At 40.9% G+C, this 22,041-nt stretch overlaps 1 protein-coding gene across 3 annotated transcripts in view; it reads left to right on the top strand.

The window, feature by feature from the left end:
* The window catches only part of PTPRR (protein tyrosine phosphatase receptor type R), a 148,351-nt gene that overhangs the window by 73,302 nt on the left and 53,008 nt on the right, over nt 1-22,041 (top strand). For all 3 annotated transcript variants that reach the window (XM_055712525.1, XM_055712523.1, XM_027811802.2), the window contains 3 exons: nt 2,455-2,610; nt 10,057-10,167; nt 16,855-17,111. In XM_055712525.1, coding sequence (XP_055568500.1) covers nt 2,455-2,610; nt 10,057-10,167; nt 16,855-17,111 — 524 coding nt within the window. The remainder of the gene's footprint in view (nt 1-2,454; nt 2,611-10,056; nt 10,168-16,854; nt 17,112-22,041) is intronic.

Here is a 22,041-nt window from a genome sequence, read left to right as displayed (position 1 = left end):
CAATAGGAGTGCAATGCAGCCCTTTTCATGTTCGCCAGGGATGTCACTCATTCGTGACAAGTGATGCTAAATCTCCTTTGTCCCCTGTATTAACCAGAACGAAAAGCTGAAAGACATATTTAGAGAAAAGCACAATTAAATGAGAAATGTTCCAGACTTTGGGATGTGTATTTCAACATACTAAGTCACTCAGTAGTTTTCTTACTGTGCTCTGTGGAAATTCTGTAACTAAGCAGAAGAAATATGCTGTTTGTTCTACTGACTCCATAGCTTTTCCCTTTCTCCTCTCATTTGTGGTCTAAATGAAGAAGTAATGTCATTTTGCACCTGCATATAGCTCAGAATACAGTAAGTACTGTTAATTAATTAGTCTTCTTGACATCTGTAACAGTCTGCTATGAGTTAATATTTTAGTGATATAAGAAAGACAGCAAACTTTTGCCCTGTTTGCTCTAAAAAATCACATACAGTCAAAATTCACAGGGAAGAAAAATATATCTTAGGAGACATCCTCATTTCACATCCTTCTAACATGAGACAGTTCCTCTCATGCAGGGTACTGGCAAGCAAGTAGGGCACATAAAAATTAATCTCACCTTACTTCAGCCTGGTCTGTGCTACTCATTTAGGCTCCTTGTAAAAGCAATATAGAGAAGGATAACTGGAGGAGGAGAGGCACTGAGTTCCTGATTATTTTAGGATGGATTAAATCATTCTCTAGAGATGTCAGTCTCTCTCTGCTGACTTTGGAGGTAGTTTAGATGACTGAAATGAGGTAAGCTGGCTTCCTCCCAAGTGAGCAGCTCTCAGAAGTGATCAGGAGCCTTGCAGTCAGGATGTGGCTGGGTACAGGGAGAGCAGAGGGCCTGCTTGCCTCTTCTATATGACAACACATAGTGTGCCAGGAAATGTTAACTGGGCGTTTCCACTGTCTCCTTAACCTTCCCAGTAAATCCTTCTCCTATAAAAGCCTTTTAATGGGCAGAGGAACTCCTAAACAGAGGAGACATGAAACACTGGGAATGCTGCAACCCAACCAAGCCTTGCATTGTGCCTGCCACCTGCACCCAAAACCAGCCAGCTACCCATGTCAGAGACTGAGTAGGACTGTGGCCTTGCATCAGTTTCTTCAGCTTGACAAAAGTCTCTGCCTTGAACTGATGGTTCAGACCTGTAGGTATGTTTTCACCCCTTATAACCTTGCTGACCTGAATAGTCCCAGTGAAAAACGCCCAGTCCCACCAGTAGCCAATATCCTTACCAATCTCACTGAGCAGATGGAACAGCGGTGCATGTGAGAGCACAGAGGGCGGATTTAGGGCAAACATGTTTGAAAGCATCCCTTTCTGTGCAGCTCTACTTCTGAATGCAAAACTAGATATTTTAAGAATAGCAAAAGATGTCTTTTTCTTCACTTCAGTGAAGATAATGATGCACATTCAAGGTGATGGGAAGGAGATGGGGGAAATCAGGATTATCCTGGTCCGAACTGTTCTCTCCCATCCCACAAAGACGAATAGCAATTAACCAGACCGGTGAGGTTTTTGCCTGCACCGGCAGCAATGCAGGTAGTAGTTCCATGCTTACCTTGCATGTGTAGGAACCTCCAAAGTCTGGACTCTACATCATGGCTTCAGCTAAGCTGGCCATAGCCCTGGTTCCCACACCCAGTTTGGACACCCGCATTGTTTGGAGTGCCAGTCTCAGGTGCTTTTCTAGTCTATCACAAGCAGAGGAACCCTCTGGCAGTCTCTCCTTTTGCTCCTTGTGACAGAGTGAGCATCGTTGACATCTCTAATACAGCACACCTTGGGCTATCAAGACTGCATCAAAGACACCAGGGCAGGAATTAATAAAGGGGAGAGCAGGCATTCTCAGCTTACCCATTAAATGTAAACAGAACTTTTCTGGTCCTTTCATTTTATTGTGCCATTTTAAGGAGCAGCACTGCAGTCAACCAAAAGGACTTTATACGTTGTTGTGGTATGTGTCTGCAATGTGTTGACATGGGATTAGAAGGCAGTACCAAAACACCACAGCATTATAGTAAGCATTCCCATTGAAGGACCATCTTTAAAACAGGGCTGCATTTCAGCTCAGATCAGATAACTATCTGCTAAAATCCCTGCTGGCACTTTGCCCTTGACTTCATCCCGTGGCTCCTCCCTTCACCATGTTACATTGACCTGTCTTGTTTAATGGTACTAGACTCAGGAAAGGGGTACCTTGTCAACAGTGAATGACACAAAGCACACTTGCCCACATATAGTATTTGCATTTTCGTGCACAGTCAGCTGGGATTTAAGGAGTCAGGGAATAGATATACTGTCCTCACAGAGCAGGTTGCAGTCTTTATACTTCATGCTTTTGTTTTTGTAATTATAGTTACAATCTATAAACAGCAGAGATTATCTCAAACCCTTCCTATGATTCTGCATTTTTTTATTTTCCTAGGGGAAGAAGAACTGTGTGGAACTGTTTGTGTCCCCACTGAACAGAAAGCCAGGAATTTCTGAGGCACTCCCATCTGAAGAAGTGCTACGTTCCCTTAATATCAACATTTTGCATCAGAGTTTATCCCAGTTTGGAATAACAGAGGTCTCCCCTGAGGTTGGTTATCAATTTTCTAACCTGTAGTTTGTTACACATTATGCAGCTGTTATATCCCTGTTAGTTTTCAGGCTGAGGTACTCAAGCGTGAGGCAGGAAATGTATAAGCTAAGATGGCATTACTGCTATAAGGCAGTTATACAGCTAGCCCTGTTAAATTGCTTTAATAGTGCTTCATTAGGCTATTTAAGCATTAATATCCAGGTCCTCTTCACACAGCTGGGCTACCATTGAAATCGGAATTTAGATCCTAAGTGTGCATCAATTGCCTTAAAGGAAGTGGGCCCAAGGACTTTTTGTCTCTTAATGTGGGTTGGCAGGTATAACAATTTCAGTAGAGAGATAAATGAAATGCAGATGTCAGGTGTGAGCATCACTAGCTGTGTAACTTGTGTCTAACATGATTTTGAAAAACTGAATTTGTGCATTGTACCCATGTTTCTTTCAATTCTCGGGAGAAGTGAGAGACTTATTTTGTTTACCTGCTCCAAAGAGAAGGCAAAAATAAAATTTGTAGCTATTATTTGTATGACTACATCCATAGGTTTTTTTGAGAAAATAAAGAATCTATGTCAAAGCAGAGACTGCACTGCTGTCTCCACAGTGTCCCAGACATACCAGTGAGAGGGACATCTAATTCTGGGCTGACCACTTGAGCTATGCACAACAAATGAAAAAGCGAAGGCCTTTAGGAAAGGAAATCACTAAGCTCATGGACATGGTCACATCGCTTTGCATGTTATTTAGTTTCTTAGAAGAACCTTACCTGCATGTAAAGACCCTCAGAATCCAGTGTGAGGTCTGAATAACCTCAAAAATGTTATCAAGAATCAGCATTTTCCTTTGAATCTCCCATTTTCACGGAAGAGATGTTTATATCCAAAAATGCAGCAAAAAAAAGGAGAGGTTCTCATGAGCTGTGTTTCCTCCTATGGTAAAGAGTTCCTGTATTGTTTACATCCAAACCTATGTTGGAGCCATTGCTGAGTTAATACTGGGTGTTATGTTCATCTGTATTTCTACCGATTAGAAATGCTTCGCTTATTTTAAGTATTCTAACTCTGTTCAAGAATCTGGAAGACGTCTTTGGTACAAAAAATGAAATATAAAATCAAGGCCAGTTTAATGCAATTTTACCTGCTCTACTGCAGCAGCCTGCCACTATGAAAATGAAAGAATTCTCAGTTTTTAGCTGTTCTAATACAGAACAATTCAAGCAGTGCTGTCCAAACATCAGATCAGGTCTTTATATCGCCCATCAGTGACCTGAGCTAAGCTTCCTTTAGGTCAGAATTTCCTTTGTTACTGAAGCATATGAGTCTGACGGCTGTGATGGATGCAATTATCTGTTGCAAGTACTCCAGTTACAAATAATACTTCAGGCAGACATGGGACAAGAACATATATGAATAATAGATGAATGGAGAAACATCATCAAGCTATGAAGAAATGCTGGAAAAAACCACAGCACTGAACTCAAGATCTCAAGTTAGATACATTTCAATAATTTCAAGTGCTCAGATACTTGAATTTTCTCTCTGGAAAAAATGTAGACAAGCAGATGGAGTAATTTAGAAAAGATTAGAATGAAAGTTGCGCAGCTAACTCCTTTCATACTGTTGGAGGAGCAAGAGATTATTTTAATATTTTAGTTGTTAGCAGCATTTACAGCTGAGGACCTGATCCTGAAAAGATCATGGAACTTTACATTAATAGGCTTTTTTTTTTAATCTTAATAAATTCTTTACATATGTAAGACTTCACAGAAAACAGCAGCTAAAAGACAACAACATATAATCTTTACTCAGCTACTAGTCAGTTGCTTACTCTTTTGTCAACTTGTTCTAAGAACAAATCATGCCAAAGTAACAGCAAAGAAAATAAAAACAGGCAGTTTAAGGCAGATACAGTTATACAAAGCTTTAAATAGCTTTGACATAATACTTCACCCCTTGTGTGTGCATATTCCTGAGCTATCAATCCTAATTAAATGATGAGCTATAAATTGTACACTCTTCCGCCATTAAGTCTGAATGTTTCACAACCAGTATTGTGTGTGTACTGTCAGTGTATCTGTGCAGTCAAGAAGCATTAATCGCACCTTTTAGTGGCTGACACAGGGGTGTTAGGGCTGGAATTTGTCTCGTTTTTCAGCTGCCTATTTCAGTATGAGCTGCCCTAAGGCTTGAAAGTCTACAGGCTCTCTCTACAGTAACCAGAGAGATACGTTCAGCAGGTGGTTCATTCCATCTCTGAGATACCTCTCCTGAGATTGCTTGGTTGACTCTTTTTAACAAGGCTTATCTTAAATTAGACCTCCAGCTGTAGAGGGTTAATGGTGGGGGGAAATACCCTGTCCTAAGAAACTTTACCAAGATTATGTAGGAAAACCCAAGATCTTTGCTCAAAGTCTCAGCCCATGCAATACCATGAACAGCAGAAGTCTCAGTGGATGTAGGTGGCTGGAACTATATTTCCATTTATCCTGGTAATAACTTGCCAGTTCAAAACTGCTGATGCATTAGTCACTGATTGGTCTATTTTCAATTAAATGGTCTGTCTCAGAATTCATATCCTGATTTCTTATTCTGCAGTAGCTGAAAGAGCAGATTTCCTATATGCCTTTGCTGCAGGAGCCACTTTGCTGCCTAGTGTGGAACAGGATATGCACCTATGGGAAAGTGAAAATTTAATTTGATGGTGGTGTTGTCATGTCAGGGATCCAGGGCAATATCTTCCATATGTCCTTTCTCTTCCAAAGGCCTCCTGCAATTGTAGCATTTGCTGGTTTATTATGGTCTAAAGCTTTGTCTGAAATGGGATTTAGGATTGTGTTCTGCTCCATGGCATGTCTCAGGGCCGGGAGCAGACTTCCCCAGAACAACCAGCCTAGCTGGTGCTTGGTGGGACTCAGTTCAATGACTCAGGCAGTCATTACAGTGTGGGAATCCTGACTTCCTCATGTCTTTAAATTGTGCTCAGAGAAAAAAAGAAAATACTACTGGATTTCAGAGCTTAGTAGAGCAGAGGAAAGCTTGAGATGGTTTTGATGCAGTAAGTAAGATACCATCTCTCAAAAACTGTCTTTTGAGAGATACGTTGTCAGCTGGGACATGTGGCACTGAAGGAGAGATTTCCAAAGTTGATGCCAAAATTATGCCATTCCAAAATGTACCATTACAGCCTCCTTGCACAAGGCTTCTGTTGGTTGCCTTTGAAGTGTGTGATATTAACTTCTTAGAGAAGAAATCAAAGGAAGCAATCATGCACTTAAAGCATGCAGAAACCCTATGTCATTGCAAGGACAAGTGATCAAAACCAACAGCTTAGAAATTACAGCAGCCTAGACCAACAGAGGCACCTGGGAACAAAGCAGAACACAAGGACGTGCTGCTGCAGTCAGGCAAGGCAGACATGGCCTTACGCCTGCGCGGGTGCACCCAGAGCGCCCGGTGGGGACTGGAGCCCTGCAGGCCTGCCGCCTTCGAGGTGAAATCACAACGCTTTATCGCACATGTCTGTAAGGTAGAGTCTTTGGGGAGGCTTTGTCATGGGCCACATGAAGTGCGTATTATCCAGCATCCTGGGAGTCTGAGAGGTCATGCACATTCCTGCATGTTTTCACTGGGAGTGGAAGTGATTTCTTGGCAGATTTTCCTAACCTACTTTAGCTAACATAGTTAAGCTAGCAGAAGAAGCAAAGCAGTTCAGTGTGAACTTCGATGAACTCTTTTTGATCATAAGTTCCATCCCCAGCTCCCTGTAAGCTTTCCTCTGAGCTCAGAACTACAGCTTGCCATGCTTTCATCAGGGTTTCAGCCCAAGGAACTAACTGGGGTTAACTTACCCAGTTTGAAAATTCACCTAATTTCCAGTGAAGACTTACCATTCCTGGCAGCTCCTGATACCTTGGCAGGATCTTTCAGTCACACACTTTACAGTGACTACTGTAGGTCAATGTCTCTCTTGTTATTATCAAAAGCTGGCTGCTCATTTTATTCATTTGTACAAATAGTCCACTAGTTTTCCATAATAAGACCAGAAAGGCCAGAGTGGATTTTTAATGACATTTTTATTAAAAAATAGGTTTATAAAAAGTATTTTCTAAACCCATTTGGGCCAGTTCAGAGCAAAGCACATATCTGTGCAGGCACTCATCAGTAAGGTTAGTGATAGCATGGGATTGTTAAGAATACATTCTTCCGAACTCAAATTATGCTGAATTTAAACTGTTTAAATTAACCTGGCTGATTCTGCCTGAATGATTCACCTGATTGTGGAGACTCCTTAGGAACGGAGTCAAACACTGGGCTATGATGCTTTTGATGCTATACATAACAATGAGCCTGCCTCCTTGTAGCCAGGTTTGCTCTAGGACCTGATAGTTTCTGAACTACTGGAACGCTCCTGCCACCCCACCTGCTCTGACATTCCCCTGCCTTTATCAGCTGTGGCTTTTCACAGCTTAGTTTGAGTTTATCTTCCTGCCCTCTGATGGCAGGGGTACTTTCCCACTCCTCAAAAGCTATCCGAAACTCTTGGTGGATTCTCAGGTAGGGAGATGTTCCTGACTGAGTGTGAGAAATGTGGAGTAACATCAGTCAGCTGAGACACAGCACACCTCCATGTGGGAGGCTCGTTGCCCGTGGTCATGAACAGGAGCCCTCTCTCTTTTTTGCTTTTCCCCTAGCGTCTGGCCACCCTGCAAGATTGTTTCTTGGGCATCAGCAATCTGTAGTGAGCGTGGCAGTTGCTGTCCCTCTTATCAGTTTTCCCAGACTGAGGAACAAAGTTCTGAATGAGCAGTACTGATGTTTCAGAAAGCAATTCCTTATCATGGGTGTGAGATGACTCAGTTACTGGAGGTCACAGCCTCTTCTGTCACTGGGGAGCAGGTTAAGCAATGGTTCTGCTGTCCTACAGTCAGATCTGGGGGAGAGATTTCCTTGGGTAGGTGAAGGTACTACTAAAGTGCTTCAAATTGGTGTGCAAGATGTGTTTAAGTTGTGGCATACATTTTTTACTCTTTTTACAGCATTTGTTAATACTCTTTGAACTTAATTTTTAGAGAGACAAATCAGGGAAAGATGTATCCTGAATATACATACCATTAGATAGACATCATAGAGATTAATTCTCTTAGACTCAGTTATGCATACAAAGTCTATTATAAAATATTTAAAGACTTTTGTGACACTAATGAATTACAGTTCATTTAAGTCTTTCACCCACTGAGTCAAAAAATCCCATTAGTTCTTCATTTACTTTTTAGTGTATTTGTCCTTTAAGTGAAGAGGTACAAACCCACTTCATTTACTCCCTTACAAAAGGTCAGCATGGCCAGTTCTCCTTCAGCTCCTGCTTTTTATCTAGGTTTCCTCCTGAGAAATCTGGAACGCTGGAAACCCATCAGGTAACCCACCCAGGGTCAAACAGTTTATAGCTAATGGGCCAGAGCTACAGCTGCTCCTTTTGCCATGGGATTCCCAAGGAGCTCCACAGGAGCATCCCGAGTGTGGAGCAGCTGCAGATTTGGGCTGTGAGCCAGCAGTGGGACCAGACTCCTGTGCTGTGAGCGCAGTGGAATAACCTTGCTGCGCTGAGGTAGCAGATTGCACGGAGAGCTGCACCCTGCTAGAGTGGCAGTGCTGTTGGAGTATGTCTAGGAACAATTTTTGCAGAAAAGTTTGGCAAGATTTCCAGCTTATCTTTGAAAGCCCTGATTTTTAAGTTGCTCACTAAACACCAGACTGACACTTATAAACCTTGTTAAACTGTCAATACCTGCAATACTTTTAAGCCCAGATCATGAAACACTGTGTGAACAAACACACACAGAGACACAGACACAGACAGACACAGACACAGACGCACACACACACTCTACAAGGTTTGTTTCTGTAGTTTAGCAGCAGAGGATGAAAGATTTCCATTCCGGTCCCTATGGTTATGACTTCCAAAGAAAACTCTTCTTTATTATGCCTTCTGTTCTGAAACAGTCAACTTGTCCTCTCTTCCCCAGGCCACGATCTCCTCCTCCTCCTCAGCAAGCCTTTCTACATGAATTCAGCTTCATGAGGACTTTCTGTGTTTGGGAGGCTGATGGACACAAGGAGTTTGCTTGATATATTGACTGTTCAAAAGAGCAGGCTAATGGGTACTTAAGCAGACTTTGGAGCATGAAGTACCCATGTAAAGTGCTAGACGGTCCCTGCAGTTACACAGGTCCAGTGAGCAGCCAGTCAGCTTTAAACGGAGTAACTCTTTCCTCTATAGAAACTCCCAGTCCTCTTACACAATGTTCCCAAAGGGGAAAAAAGGCCACCTTGAGATGGGAAGGAAAAACTCACTAGTTAAACAAGAAGTTTAATTAAAGCCATAGGGGATTTCAGTGAAAGGGAAATGCCAAGACCAGCGGAAACCAGAATTTAAGAAACTAATTTTTACTCAGCCTTGAGAACTGTACTGAAAATACACAACTAAGAAAGGAAAACAAATAGCTGAAAATTGGGAAAGCAATGTCTACTGAACTGTGGTCACGGAAACACAAGACAACATACTTTATTCTGAATAATATATTGCAGTTAGACCAAGGATACATGTGCCCTGTTTCTACTACAAATCTCTGTTTGGAAACTTAGTGAAATTCTGGTAATTTAATAGCCCAACCAAGTCCCCACACTGCAACAAAGACCCAAATAAATGATTTTACAATTATTATCACATAATCCCCAGGAGTTCCTCAGGAGTTCTGGAAATTTTGGTGTGCACAGATGTTTTAGAAATGTACTATCAGCAGGGACCCAAAGATAATGAGATCACTTTAAGAACATTCAGAATTATAGATAGGTAGATAAGGAGATTACTTTCGTCATAATGGTAATTTTTTACGTATGCACGTTTATGTGTGCATGTAATCTAAAGGTGACAGTGTCGGGGCTTCCCAGCTCACAAAGGCAAACCAGGAAATCAACCTGCTCTTTGTTCCTCCTGTGTCAAGTGTCAACATTCCCGATGCTGGTGCGTGGGTGCTGGGGCCGGAGATAAGCACTGGGGAGGAAGAGGCAGGACGGGAGCACTGCCCTTTTACCTGATGAGCCAGGTAGTTTCCAAGAAAGACCACGGGTCTTGTTTGCTTACCTTCAACCAGCCCGTGACTCCTGGTGAAGGATTATCTCAGCTGCCACAGAGAAGGTCTTAGATCATCTCACGTAGCATTAGGACCCCTGGGTCACACGCAGGCACACGGACCCACGGAGTGCAGGCAGGGTGCGTGGCTGAGGTGGGTGTGCAAATAGCAGTGTTCAGAGTGCCATATACTGTGCAATGTGAACTGTGACAAAGCTGAGGACTGGGTGATTAATGCCTGACAAGAGCTATTTAATCTGCGCACGCTGCTGTGTAACTTTTTTTCTTTTCCTCTTTCTGTTTTATTGTTTAAAAAAGAAAAATGTTTTGCAAGGCCAGCGTGAAGCAGACAAAATCTGGAGCAAAGAAGGATTTTATGCGGTTGTCATATTTCTCAGCATCTTTGTCATTCTAGTAACTTGTTTAATGGTAAGTTTCCTTTTTACCTTTTTTTGCTGTTCTTTACTCCATGCTTTTCTCAGTCTGAAGGATAGAGTCACACAATCTTTTCATGACAGTTGTTTTCTCAAAGCTACTGAAAACTCAGCTACAAAGTAAGAGTCGTTCAGTCTCATAATGCTGTGAAGCCAAAGTTTGAGGAACCAAATTTCTTGATATATTTTGAGTCCAATCGAAGAATGTAACTAGAAGGAAGCTGAAGAAATAAATAATGAACTCTTAAATCAGCAGAGCAATTGTGTAGTGATGTGAGTGATGGCATCTCAACCTGCTTACTAAGGTCCCAGGATTCCTGAAGCTCTGTTAGCTGCCTATATTTCAATTTTATTAGATAATCAAAACAACACCACATTGATACAATATTGTCAGTGCACAGTGTTAAGAGTGTATGTCAGTCAGTATTCGTGTGTCAAATATAAACATTTTAAAATTTTAAACTGAAATGATTAGTAAGTACATGAAAGAGTGATCACATTATGGACAGCTTTGCCATTCACGTTGTCTGATTTCAGTGGCCACATTTCTGGGCATTAGACATACTTCTAATACACTGAATATGAGATGTGCAAGGTTTGCACGAAAGATGAACAACACTACACCACCACTGACTTTCATAGGATAATTTCTGGATTTTTTCCAATGTTGTATCTCACATGTTTTCCTTCTCTGAATTGTATGTTTCTTCTGTAGTGCATAAATGAAAGGGTTTACTAAACTCCATGACAATTCTTAACATTTATGAACACATAATATTGGAGTCTTTTGAGATATTTTGCTCTCAAACACATTTAATCTTCTTTAAACTGGATGGATTTCCTGCTTGCAACCTTAAGATGGAAAGAATGTCTAAACTTAAGGTATTAATAAATGATGACATTTTTAACAAAATCTTGTTTAAGCTTTTAAAATCTCCCAAAGATTTGAAAAGCACTTATTTTTTCACAAACACTGTCGGTTCATGTAATTTCTACTGCCTAGTCATCTCCATTTCTCCATGCCATCTCAGTCAAAAATAGGAGAGTAATTCTAGAAGTACTAATTTTTACTCAAATTCTTTACTTTGGAGGAGCAGATATTTTGGTCATTACTGACTATTTAACTAGAAGGGTATAGAAAATGTTGTTTGTCCTTGTTCTGGAACTACACAATATTTTCATTAATTATTTGGAATGCAGAGATGGTATTTAGAATTGTAAGCATTGTGGAGGACAGTATCAGAACTTTAAATATTCGTAAGGTGCTGGAGAAAAGGTGGGAAGTAACAAGAATGCTGCTTGGCAGGGACAAGAGCTCTAATTGCGTGTATCAATACAACATAAGAAATACATGGCAAAGCAACAGTTCTGTAGGAAAGGTTCCAGCAGTACCACAGAGCAGACACTGAAGTAAATGAGTAACATCACCTTGTTGGAAAAAATATACTTCTTGCCCTGGGGTGTATACAAGAGGATAAGATCTCCAAGATCTGCATTCAGCTTGGCTCTGGTAATAATTTGCTTATTGCTACTCTTTCTCTGTGGTCTCTGTCAAATACCACACTTGTGAAAAATGTTGGGCAGTTGTAGTAGAGAGGAGATACAAGACTGATCAGAAATACAGAAGACATGAAATAATTTTTGTTTATTTATGATAGAGCAAGGAGAAACATGATAGTTCTCAAACATGAAAAGATTTCAAAGGCTGTAGTAAGGAAGATAATACATTCTCCACTGGAGACTGGAAAAGAAGAAAAAATTTTGAAAGGGTGATTTGGCTGACTCCTTAGAAAGAACTTTGTTATTGCATGGGTCACTAGATCCCAGAGTGCATTGCTTGGGGGAAGCTCAGGAGTTTTCACCCATTAAGGTTTTAGCAAGCATCTGTCAGGAATAGTTTGGGTGTAGCTGATCTAGAGTTAGGGCAGAGGTAAATAATAGTAGAGTCCTCGAACTCCCTTCCAGATGGATTTACTATGATGCTGTGGTCTTTCCTGCAGGCATTCCCCTTTCCGTCCCCTCCCAAATCCAACCTGTATCTTTATGTGTGCAACTGTTCAGACTGTGTAAGTGGACATTGTCTCAGATTTTGCCAGGACCTGCTGATACATCGAGTATGTGCAATCTGTAAGGCTAAGAAACAGCTCACAATTGTTTTTCATCCCACTTTGTATGTGTCAGAGTGGCATATTTACGAAAAATAGGAATTCGTTATTTCAGATTCAGCCATTGCAGTCTATCAGACCATTCAGCTTTAGCATAAGGCATTAGGTCTCATCCTAAGTAGCTTTGGCTGTAGCAACCATAGAAGACCACCAAAATACAGCCCCTTTTTTAAAGTGTCAGGGTAGGCACCTGTTTGTCCATAGGTGGTTATTTGTAGTTTAGAGGATCCAAAACCAGAAGCGTAGCCTGCATCTGTAGATGACTTGGGAGGGTTCTTTGCAGTATGGAGTGGGAAGTACTTTGATGATTATGATGATCAACAGTGTTCAGTGTACGGCAGCTGAATTGCCAGTGTTACTGCTTTGTACCATGTAATTTCTACGGAAATTGAAAAGCATGCAGCCTTATCTCTTAACTGGCTTTTACAAATCGTGATGCTTCCCTGTGCTGAGAGTGCACTGTGTGTTAACACTTTTTAGGCTTCTTAATGCTTGGCTGGAATTTAACAAATATCTGACCTATATACGTGAAAACCTGCAGTGCAGAGTATTCCTAAACAGTGTAATACAGTAGCACATTTGGATTTGTAAATTGTACCCCTGAGGTTGTTTTATTAATTTACTGAGCTAGTCCTCATTGTTGTGGTATGGGAACCTCTTGCATCTCAGGAGCAATTCATCACATGTGGAAGCCAACGTGTAGCTCATTGCTATCCTCATCATGGGCTGACCATGGGCTCACATCCACTGGGAACGTCGTGCGTCATTTATAAAGTTAGCCAAGCAAAGTGCTAAGTAAGAATAAATATTTTTAGCACTCCTATGTGTAAAACAGGTGTCTTTATTTCTTATTTTACATAGGTGGAAAAATAACTGAGCCATCACTTCATTTACTAAATAACACGGTATTTGACAGTGGATTAAATTATTTGCTATCAGATTTCTTACTAATTGTTCCTGTTTTAATAAACCAGTATGTTTGCATATCCTTTTTTTTTTTTTTTTACAAAAAACTATGTGCATACAAGTATCTGTTTAGTAGTCTGGAAATATCACCTTCAGATTATGAAATATTTGTAGTTAGTTGTAATGAGAGGGGTTTCTAAATGTTTTTCTTTTTCCCAATAAAAAAAATAATCAAAAAGTAGGATTTTTTCATTTAAAATAATGAAAGCCATGAACTTTGAGCAACTTGACTTGTGAAAGATGTCCCTGCTTATGGCAAGGAATTTGGACTTGGTGATCTTTAAAGGTCCATTCCAACCCAAACTATTCTATGAATCTATGATTCCATGAACTTTACCTTGCCAACAAATTGTAAGGATCTATATTTTTATTACTGTCTCCAGTGTTTTATGAGTTATGAACAGTTATTTGATGTTTTAGGGAGATAGTTACTTAAATGATAAATATTTTTTTACCTTCATGATTGTATTTTAGAATTTGTTTAACAAGAAGAACATTGAATAATGAAAAAATCCATTCCCACATTTTCACATGACCTATCTCTTGTTCTTAACCTTGCAAGTTTCAGGATTCCTCAAGTGGTACAGAACTGCTGAAAGCACTTTGATTATAGAATTTATACAGCTAACAAATATGAGTCTCTCAACTTCAACTTTTGGCAGTATAAAGATTTACATCAAAATTAAAAGCATGTATTTTTATCGTACTGCAAGAGTGTTTAAGCCAACTCAAAATTAGGTGGCTTCTGTCTGTAAACTAGTCCTAGATTGTCTGAATTCTGGTATTATTCTTCTACAGAACTTTTTATAGTCTGTTCAAATCATGGTATCCAAATGCCTCCCAGTAATGCCTGAAATAACACGCCTCACATCTGTCACATTTTTGTTCATTCATCCCTTCCCCAGGTTTTGAGGGAAATTTTGTTACCTGATTTTCTTCTCATGTATACATGTGCACAATAGCTCTGCTCATGCAGAGATACACACGTAGGCTCACACACATGTTAATAAGTACTTGTTAGAGAGGACACTTTTAATTAGAGTGAATTTTCTTATTATCTGTTGTTTCTGGGACATTTTACTATACAGTCCTGGGTACCCTAAATATCTCTAGGCAGATTTTCATATCACTGCTGCACATAACCATTGCCAACATCTTCATTCTGGAGACATAGTTATCTCGCTGGGATTTCCTTCCAATCTCTGAAGATGAATAAAAGCAGTTTCCACTGGTATTTTGAATGGGTAGGTAGGAGGTTCTGGCCCAGCTAGGGTGCAACATGTCAGCTTTCCTTTGCAGAAATCTGAGCAGAGATACAAAGGGTGAATGTCACGCTGCCAGCACCCTGAAATTCTTCCATATAAGCTGAGTCAAAAAGGAGGCAGAAAGAAGAGTTATTTTCCTTTTGGTCTGTGACTTTGAACCCTAGGCTTAATACGTGAAAAATTACAAGTGACTCACCTTGTGTGTCCTTGTATGCCTCTTGATTACCCTCACAATGAATATTCTGAGGTATTGGTAAAATGGCAGTTTTCCTAATTTAGCAGCTTCGTATCTGTTTCCATCCATACTGACAGATGTGTTTAAACAGATTTGAACTATGAGTACAACTAAGTTGTTCCCTCTGCAGAGCTTGGTAATAGGCTTGATCACTGTCTTTTTGGCCATTCTTGTTTGTTTGACTTTCACCTGGCATTCATTAAAAACACAACGGCCCTGACCACACTTTCTGAGGAAAGTATGTTAACTCTTAAATCAAATGTGGTCCTTTAGCTTTTTTTTCAATTTCTGCTGGTGGCAAGCTATCTTTTTTCCTAGTGTCTAATAATAGAGTATTAAAAAAGATATTAAATAATACTCATCCACGTTTTTGGAAATCAAAACCATAATTCCCTGGGTCTCCAAGGGACAAAACTTTGAGGTGTATCAGTGACAAGAAGGTATGGTTAACATTGTCATGACCATGAATGTCAGAGCTGTGTGTCTGTGGGTTACCAGAAACAAATGAGACAAAAGCAGTCACTGGAGAAAAAGAAGGTTAAAATATTTCAAGGCCCTGTCTTATCTTTACTGATACCTGTGGCCTTGCTTCACGGTAGGGTTGGTTTTTTCTGCAAAATAATGGCAAAGAGCAGCTTATCTTATCCATGCAATTTAATTCTGAACTCTGCTGAATGAACAGATGGATTACGTAGCTAAGTCTTGTTTAATGGGTGTATTGCTAATGTCATTAGGCCAGTTCCTAGCTAAACCTCTAAGGCTAATCCTTGGAAAAACAAACTCATCAGATACATCCAGTCTTCTCTGGAAGGCTATGGAGTGATAGATCTTAATGCAGTGCTAGCGGGGAAACAGCTGTCAAAGAGCTTCTGACTTGCACTGGAAAAATGCTTTGATACAGGCTTTGTCTTTATGGCTTTACAAACCAGGATTCAATCTGAATGTTTTACAGCAACAGATAAAGCACAGTAGAAGGTAGGAGGGTATCTGCAGACACCTTCAAAAAGCTGCGTAAGTGCCTATCACCCACCTCCCAAACAATACTTAGAACAGTAATTCTCATAAGTTTCATAGGTTGCAAGGCACGTTTTGAAAGTGGCACAACTACAGCTCAGAAATCATTTTTTGCATTCCCGTCAAGAGAGGTAAGATGTGTTAAATAGGTGTAACACAGGTTCCTCTGGAGGGACGCGTCCAAGCACACGCTGCCCGCCAGCCCTCACCGAGCTGCTGTGCAGCAATGTGGGTGTGGAGTTCAGGGGAAGAGGATCAGCACAACTACTGAGAAGCTTTTGCTGCAGATATCTGACATCCAAGTTCATAAGCAATAGGTGGAAAGAGAATCCTGGTATACCAGTATGTTCGGACATCAATGTCTCGATAACTGTAAAACACAATTTTTTGAACAGGTGCATAAATAGCTTCATAGGCCACACATTGCTTCAGCTTTATTCCAGAACAGGTTATGTTTCTCTGAGGATATTGAGAATATCTTTGTCCTGAGGAGTATTTCAGAGCAGTAGCAGTCTACCATTACAGAAGTGGCCTAGTAAAGTTACTCTGTTCAACCATCAGCTCCATGCAAAATGAGTAAGAGATTTTAAGAACATCTGTTCTAAAACAAATGGAGGCTGCTATAATTAGAGACTTGTACCTGCATATATCATGAGCATTTATTTTATTTTGGGCCATTGTCTCTCTTGTGTTAAATTCTTACAAATATTTCTGCAATTACTTTATTTATCAGTATTTCCCTCTTCACAGTGTCTTTTGTAACGGTTTTCCATTCCATGTTATTTGCCCCTTTAATAATACGACTACTGGTATTACAAATAATTACTGGCTCACAATGAGAACTGTTAAAATCCCTACTGCCCACATGTACACACTGGTTTATGTAATGGAATATTTATCCTGTTGTGGGAAACACAGTGACACAACTCGTGGCTCACCTTCTAGGAGTGAAAGCCACACTTACCCAGCATTTGTGATACCTTCCTTGCCTTGTTTACCAGGGTATTGAAATGGGGATTTCCTCTTTATTTCTGTAGGTTCTGTACAGATTAAAGGAGAAGATCCAGTTGTCACTGAGACAAGAGAAGGAAAAGAAGCAGGAGATCCACCTCTCACCCCTTCCCTTGCAGACATCTCAGTCTAAGACCACCAACAGCATGGTCCAGCCTCAACAGACTCCAAAGGTTGTCAATGTAGTAGTGGATCCTCAAGGCCAGTGTGTTCCCGAGCTCAAACCTCCCCTGTGTGTCAGTCCGTCTCCTTTCAGAATGAAACCTGTGGGGCTCCAGGAAAGGTAGGATGGTGCCTGGTGCATTCAGGATTTATTCTGTTTTGTTATACTGATGCTGCATGATTTCATGTGTGCATCTTCTGTCAATGAATGGGAGACTTTGCCATGCAGACAGCTGAGAAGTGGGATCATGGTGTCTTAATATCTGTCTCATGGGTATTCTCTCCTTTCCTTTTGTTTTCGTATGAACAAACGTCCAGAAGTTTGGGCTGAGATTGACTGCAGTACTGGAATTCTTTTTGCTAATTTGCTCTTCCCCTTTCCAACAATTACTCCAAAGAAATAATTTTTCATTTCCCATTGATTTGTTGCCTGTTTTGATCCTGGAGATCCTGGCAGAGGGCACAAGGGCTGATTATGTTTTGTCAGCAAAAATCTTTCTCATTGTCAGGGAGTACCTAGCACATGGGAAACTTAGAAAGAAGAAATATTCACACTGAGTGCATTTACCAATCTCATACAGTGTTCCCACTATTACCTTCAGATAATTTTTCTTCTTAAATCCAGCTTTCCATGATGGTTGGGATACAGTCCAAGGTCTACAGGCTTTACAAAAAAGAGGAAGAAGTGATTAGTAATGAAACCGCCCCTTGTGTGCTGCTCGTCAGAAATACTTGGGTACCAAACCTTGCCATTCATTCTACGTTTCAAAAACTGGGCCAGTGCTCTTCTTACAAAACTAGTTATTCTTCCCACGGGAGAATGCACACTGACATCTGTCTCTCCTGTGTTAGAAACCTATATAATTTCTTGCCTGATGGCTGCAGGCTGCTTTCATAAAGCATCAGTGCCCTGAATAACTAATGTAGCATGCAGCCGTGCAACTGAACTCTTCTACCCCGGCACAGATGATACATGAAAGAACAGACGCCATGCAGATATAATGGGGAAATCAGAATGAAAAGGAGACCAAATGCAGCCTTGTCTGTGAGGACAGTCAGAGTCGAGCAGTAGCCCTGATTCAGCTTGAACCATGGGATTTCAATGACAGAGATTTTATCAATGGCTTAATGAGGCACAGACAGAGCTAAGGGAGAGGGATGGTTCTTCCATGAGTAAAAGGTGCTGAAAGGCAGAGCTGTCACAAAATATATGGTGATAGCACTGCAGCTACAAAAAATAAGGAATGGAGGAAGCAATTAAATACATTTTGATAGTTTCTTTCATTCCACAGCACGGGGATTGCATATTAGGTTTATAATACCTGGTACCTAACATAGCATATGTAATAGTTGAGAGGGATTGGGGTGAAGGAATTTGTAGAGGGAGTTTGTACTTAAGAATCGGGGAAGAAATGTTTCTGTTGCTCAAACAAAGAAAGCAAAACCTATTGATCTAGGATCTTAATTTCCACCACCACATATAGGAACTCAGCATTTAACACTCCTAAACCAAATTTCATTCTTTACAAAGGCAAAGTTATGAGTCAGATGTGTCAAAATGGAGAGCTGAGATACAAAAAGGAAAGTAAACCTGATGTTTGATCAAATAAAACAGGCATTTCAGCTTATTACTACGGCGAAAAAAAGTTGAAAGAACTGAGCACTTCAGTTTCTACTGTAAAAAAACACTAACAGGTCGTTCTGAAAAAGTGAAAGCAATTGTGATAACATCCCATTCTTCCGTTCTTTTTGTCTCGTTTAACACAGTTACACTTTCTGAGCCCAAGTCCACTTCTGAGAACTGGTGGTTTAAGTTTATTTCAAGCTCAATGATACGAATGTCTGGGGATGTGAGGGAGAGAACTTTAGGGAATTGGTTGTCTTCTCTTCCTCTGACATAACCAGCTATTATTATGTATATTCCTTATTTATTTCCTATTTCCTGTATTATGAACAAATTTACACACATTTTGACAAACAGAAGCATAGGAGACAAGAAGTGATAATGCAGCAACACGTACTGGTTCGGTCATCATCTAATGACCAGGTATGTGGACAGTTTAAAACCCCTCTCCACCTTTCTGCCCCACAACAACCTTGCACTAGGCAAGCTTGGGCCATCCTCATTACACATGGGAGCATGGGTCTGCACACTGCAAGCAGCACACTGCACAAGACAGTCTGCTCACAGCCCTTTCTCCATAATATGGAGTGGGGTCAAGCCTGCAGGTCCCCCCCTGCTCATAGCCACAGCCTGGGGCACCCATACAAGAATGTTTGCTACCCTGATTTTGCTTTCTGCCAGGGAAAGAAGCTCTTGGTAGGATAGTGTGGATATGGGGAGTCCTTGACAAACTTATCATTGTGATTCCTTTGGCCGGATGGTTCCTGAGCAGTATTTTCTAACTATCCAAACTCCCTGGTTTGATTCCTTAATTGCGATCCATGGTCATGAAATGCCTAGTAGGGTCCAGACCAAACTGTATCTCTCCAAAGAGAAATCAATGGACCGTGGGCCAAACCAGGGAGGGAGCCAACCACTGTGCCTGGCTATCTAGATGGGAAGTTTGTGACAGAATCTCTGAAGGATGGGGCAGCAAAGTCAATGATGCCTGCCTCAGCCTGTCCCAGCTCTGCACACTAGGTGCTGCTTCAAGGAGCATATCTAAATGCAAAAATATGGTGGACCTGAGTTTTCACAAAGCACCGTATCATCTTCTGGCCCTCTGAGCCTTTCCATTTTTATTGGGAATAGCATTGGCTGTTATGGAGGCAGACAATTTGTTAATGGATAACTGTGCCTAGATCAAAATGTTTCTGGGAGTTTGTCCAGCTTCTTAAAATGCGTTGTGCTTCTGAATACGAGAGCCAAGTCCATGTGCATTTTTTTCTGCATATCTGGAAAGGCTCTTCCTCAGCTATTTCTATAAGACACAGCCTCCCCAGCAGATTATGCAACATTTGCACTATCAAATGTGCAGAATGACATTTTTACGTGACATGTCCATGGTCCATACACCAGTGCTTGGTGCCTTGCTGAAGGACGTTATGAGGGAGTCTGAGCGCGGGGAGGCTGACACCTGCAGCTGTGGGCAGCACTGCCACTTCCCCTGCGCTCACAGTCTACTCAGCTCTGGCATCAGGGTGGCCTGCATTTTTTATTCTTTGGCTGTAGCTCTTGGAGGAGGGACAGTGGTCATATAACCAAGATGGTAACTGACCCTGTGACCTCAGGAGGGGAGTTATTTTCCTGGATGTTGATCATGGATGCATACCCATGTGCAGCATGTGGTTGGGGAAAGGATGGAGTGGTGGTGGCCAGGAGTGGAGGATGGACTGACAGGTGTGGAGGTGAGAAGGATGTTTGAACAAAGAGGCACTGGCCCCTTTCTATTACAGTTAATGATAGATGGGGCAGGCAAGTGAAGGGCTCGCTTCAGAGCTTCCTGGCGTCCTCCAGGTCATTCCGTAGAGTGCTTCAAAGTTGTTCTCTTCTGGTGTTTTCACAACTGCTGCTCTTTTGCAGCAAAGACCTTCTCCATCAGCAACCCACACAGTGCTGTTACTGACCGGAGGAGCAGGAGAGCTAATGTTGTCCTGTGGGTGTCTTTGGTGATGAACTGTCACAACATCATAGTGCCGACACCTGAATTTAGGATGTAAATAATCCTTCTCTCTTCCGTTATCACATAAATGAATATTGCATCAGTGTTTATTTTTCTGCTTAGGCTTTTACAGGTTTATATGCATAATATATACTTTTTCCTTCAGCAGAGTAAGGCTTCCTTTAATTCTGCTAGTTGGCCCAGAATTCATCTTGATAAGAATGGTCCCAGCCAAAATCAAAATCTGGTGAAGTGGGTTGTGATATTCTAAATTTCATTCTGACATGTCAGGCATTGAAAATTCTTAGTACAAGCAGCAAGTTGTTAAAACACAAGCATGGTGGAGATATAAATATAAATAAGTTACTACATCAGCACGATATTCACTTGTTCTACAACTAGATTTACTTTTTCTGCAGCCACTGCTGCTGTGAGTTTTAGTTCCAGTATTGTTTGTGCCTAGGACAACTGTATTTCAACTAACTGGTACAGAATGTACTGCTTTGTTCAAATTAGTTACTATCTAGCATGCGAAAGTACATGGAAGAAAAGAAAATGTGGAAAACAGCTCTTCTACTGTGTGCGTTAAAAAAAACAAACAGTGCTTTGGAAAGCTTTTGCAAACATTTGCATTCCATCCTAGCCACAAAGACCTAAAACTGTGGCTATTACACCTGAATAACCAGTGGGAAAAATCACAGCACAATGTTTTCTCTGTCTATTGCGTATTCATTGGAAAATTTTTCTGTCTAAAAGCGAGAGCTCCTCATGTTCACAAATCAGGATGCTATGGGCATGCAGGACTCTCATTCAGACCAAGTAATGTTTTACATGTGCTTCATGCTAGTTTTTTTTCTCTTTGCAAATAAATACAAGAGAGTGGATAATATAATAGAAGAAAAGGTTTGGCAAATAGAGCATAAACCTGGCAGATAAGTGAAATAACAAAATATTTTAATTTTTTTAAAATGTGAGATAAAAGCATTCTGTAATGGTATGGAAGCACTGCTGTGACACGGGAAAACAGAAGATAATCTGTGGAAGGGAAGGCAGGCAACGCCAGCACGAGCAAAACTGGAGGAGAGAGGACTGCTCACTGACATCGTTCAACATACACTATGCAAACAGGTCTGCAGCCTCCAGAGAAAATCAGCAGGAATCAGAATAGAGAATAGTAGTAGGGGGAAATCACCTAAATCAGTGCCAGGTGTAACTCCCTACAAATGTAACAGGTAGGACTAAATCTTGGCCTGACCTTGACCATGAGAACCGTGTGTGATGTTACTCTTCCCCACAAAGCAGGGCAATGCTATAAAAACTATGTCACAGTTAACAGGCTGTAAGCAGTTTTTCTTACCATCCTAAAGATGCCTGTAAATTGACAATAGAATTCTTTGTTCCTGTTCTAAAAAGTATTCAGTGGACATACAGTGAGTATAGCTCACT

The sequence above is a fragment of the Falco cherrug genome, chromosome 5 (assembly GCF_023634085.1).
Source record: "Falco cherrug isolate bFalChe1 chromosome 5, bFalChe1.pri, whole genome shotgun sequence".
Lineage (NCBI taxonomy): Eukaryota > Metazoa > Chordata > Aves > Falconiformes > Falconidae > Falco > Falco cherrug.
Note: the sequence above shows the minus strand (reverse complement) of the source record. Positions and strands in the feature narration are given on the sequence as shown.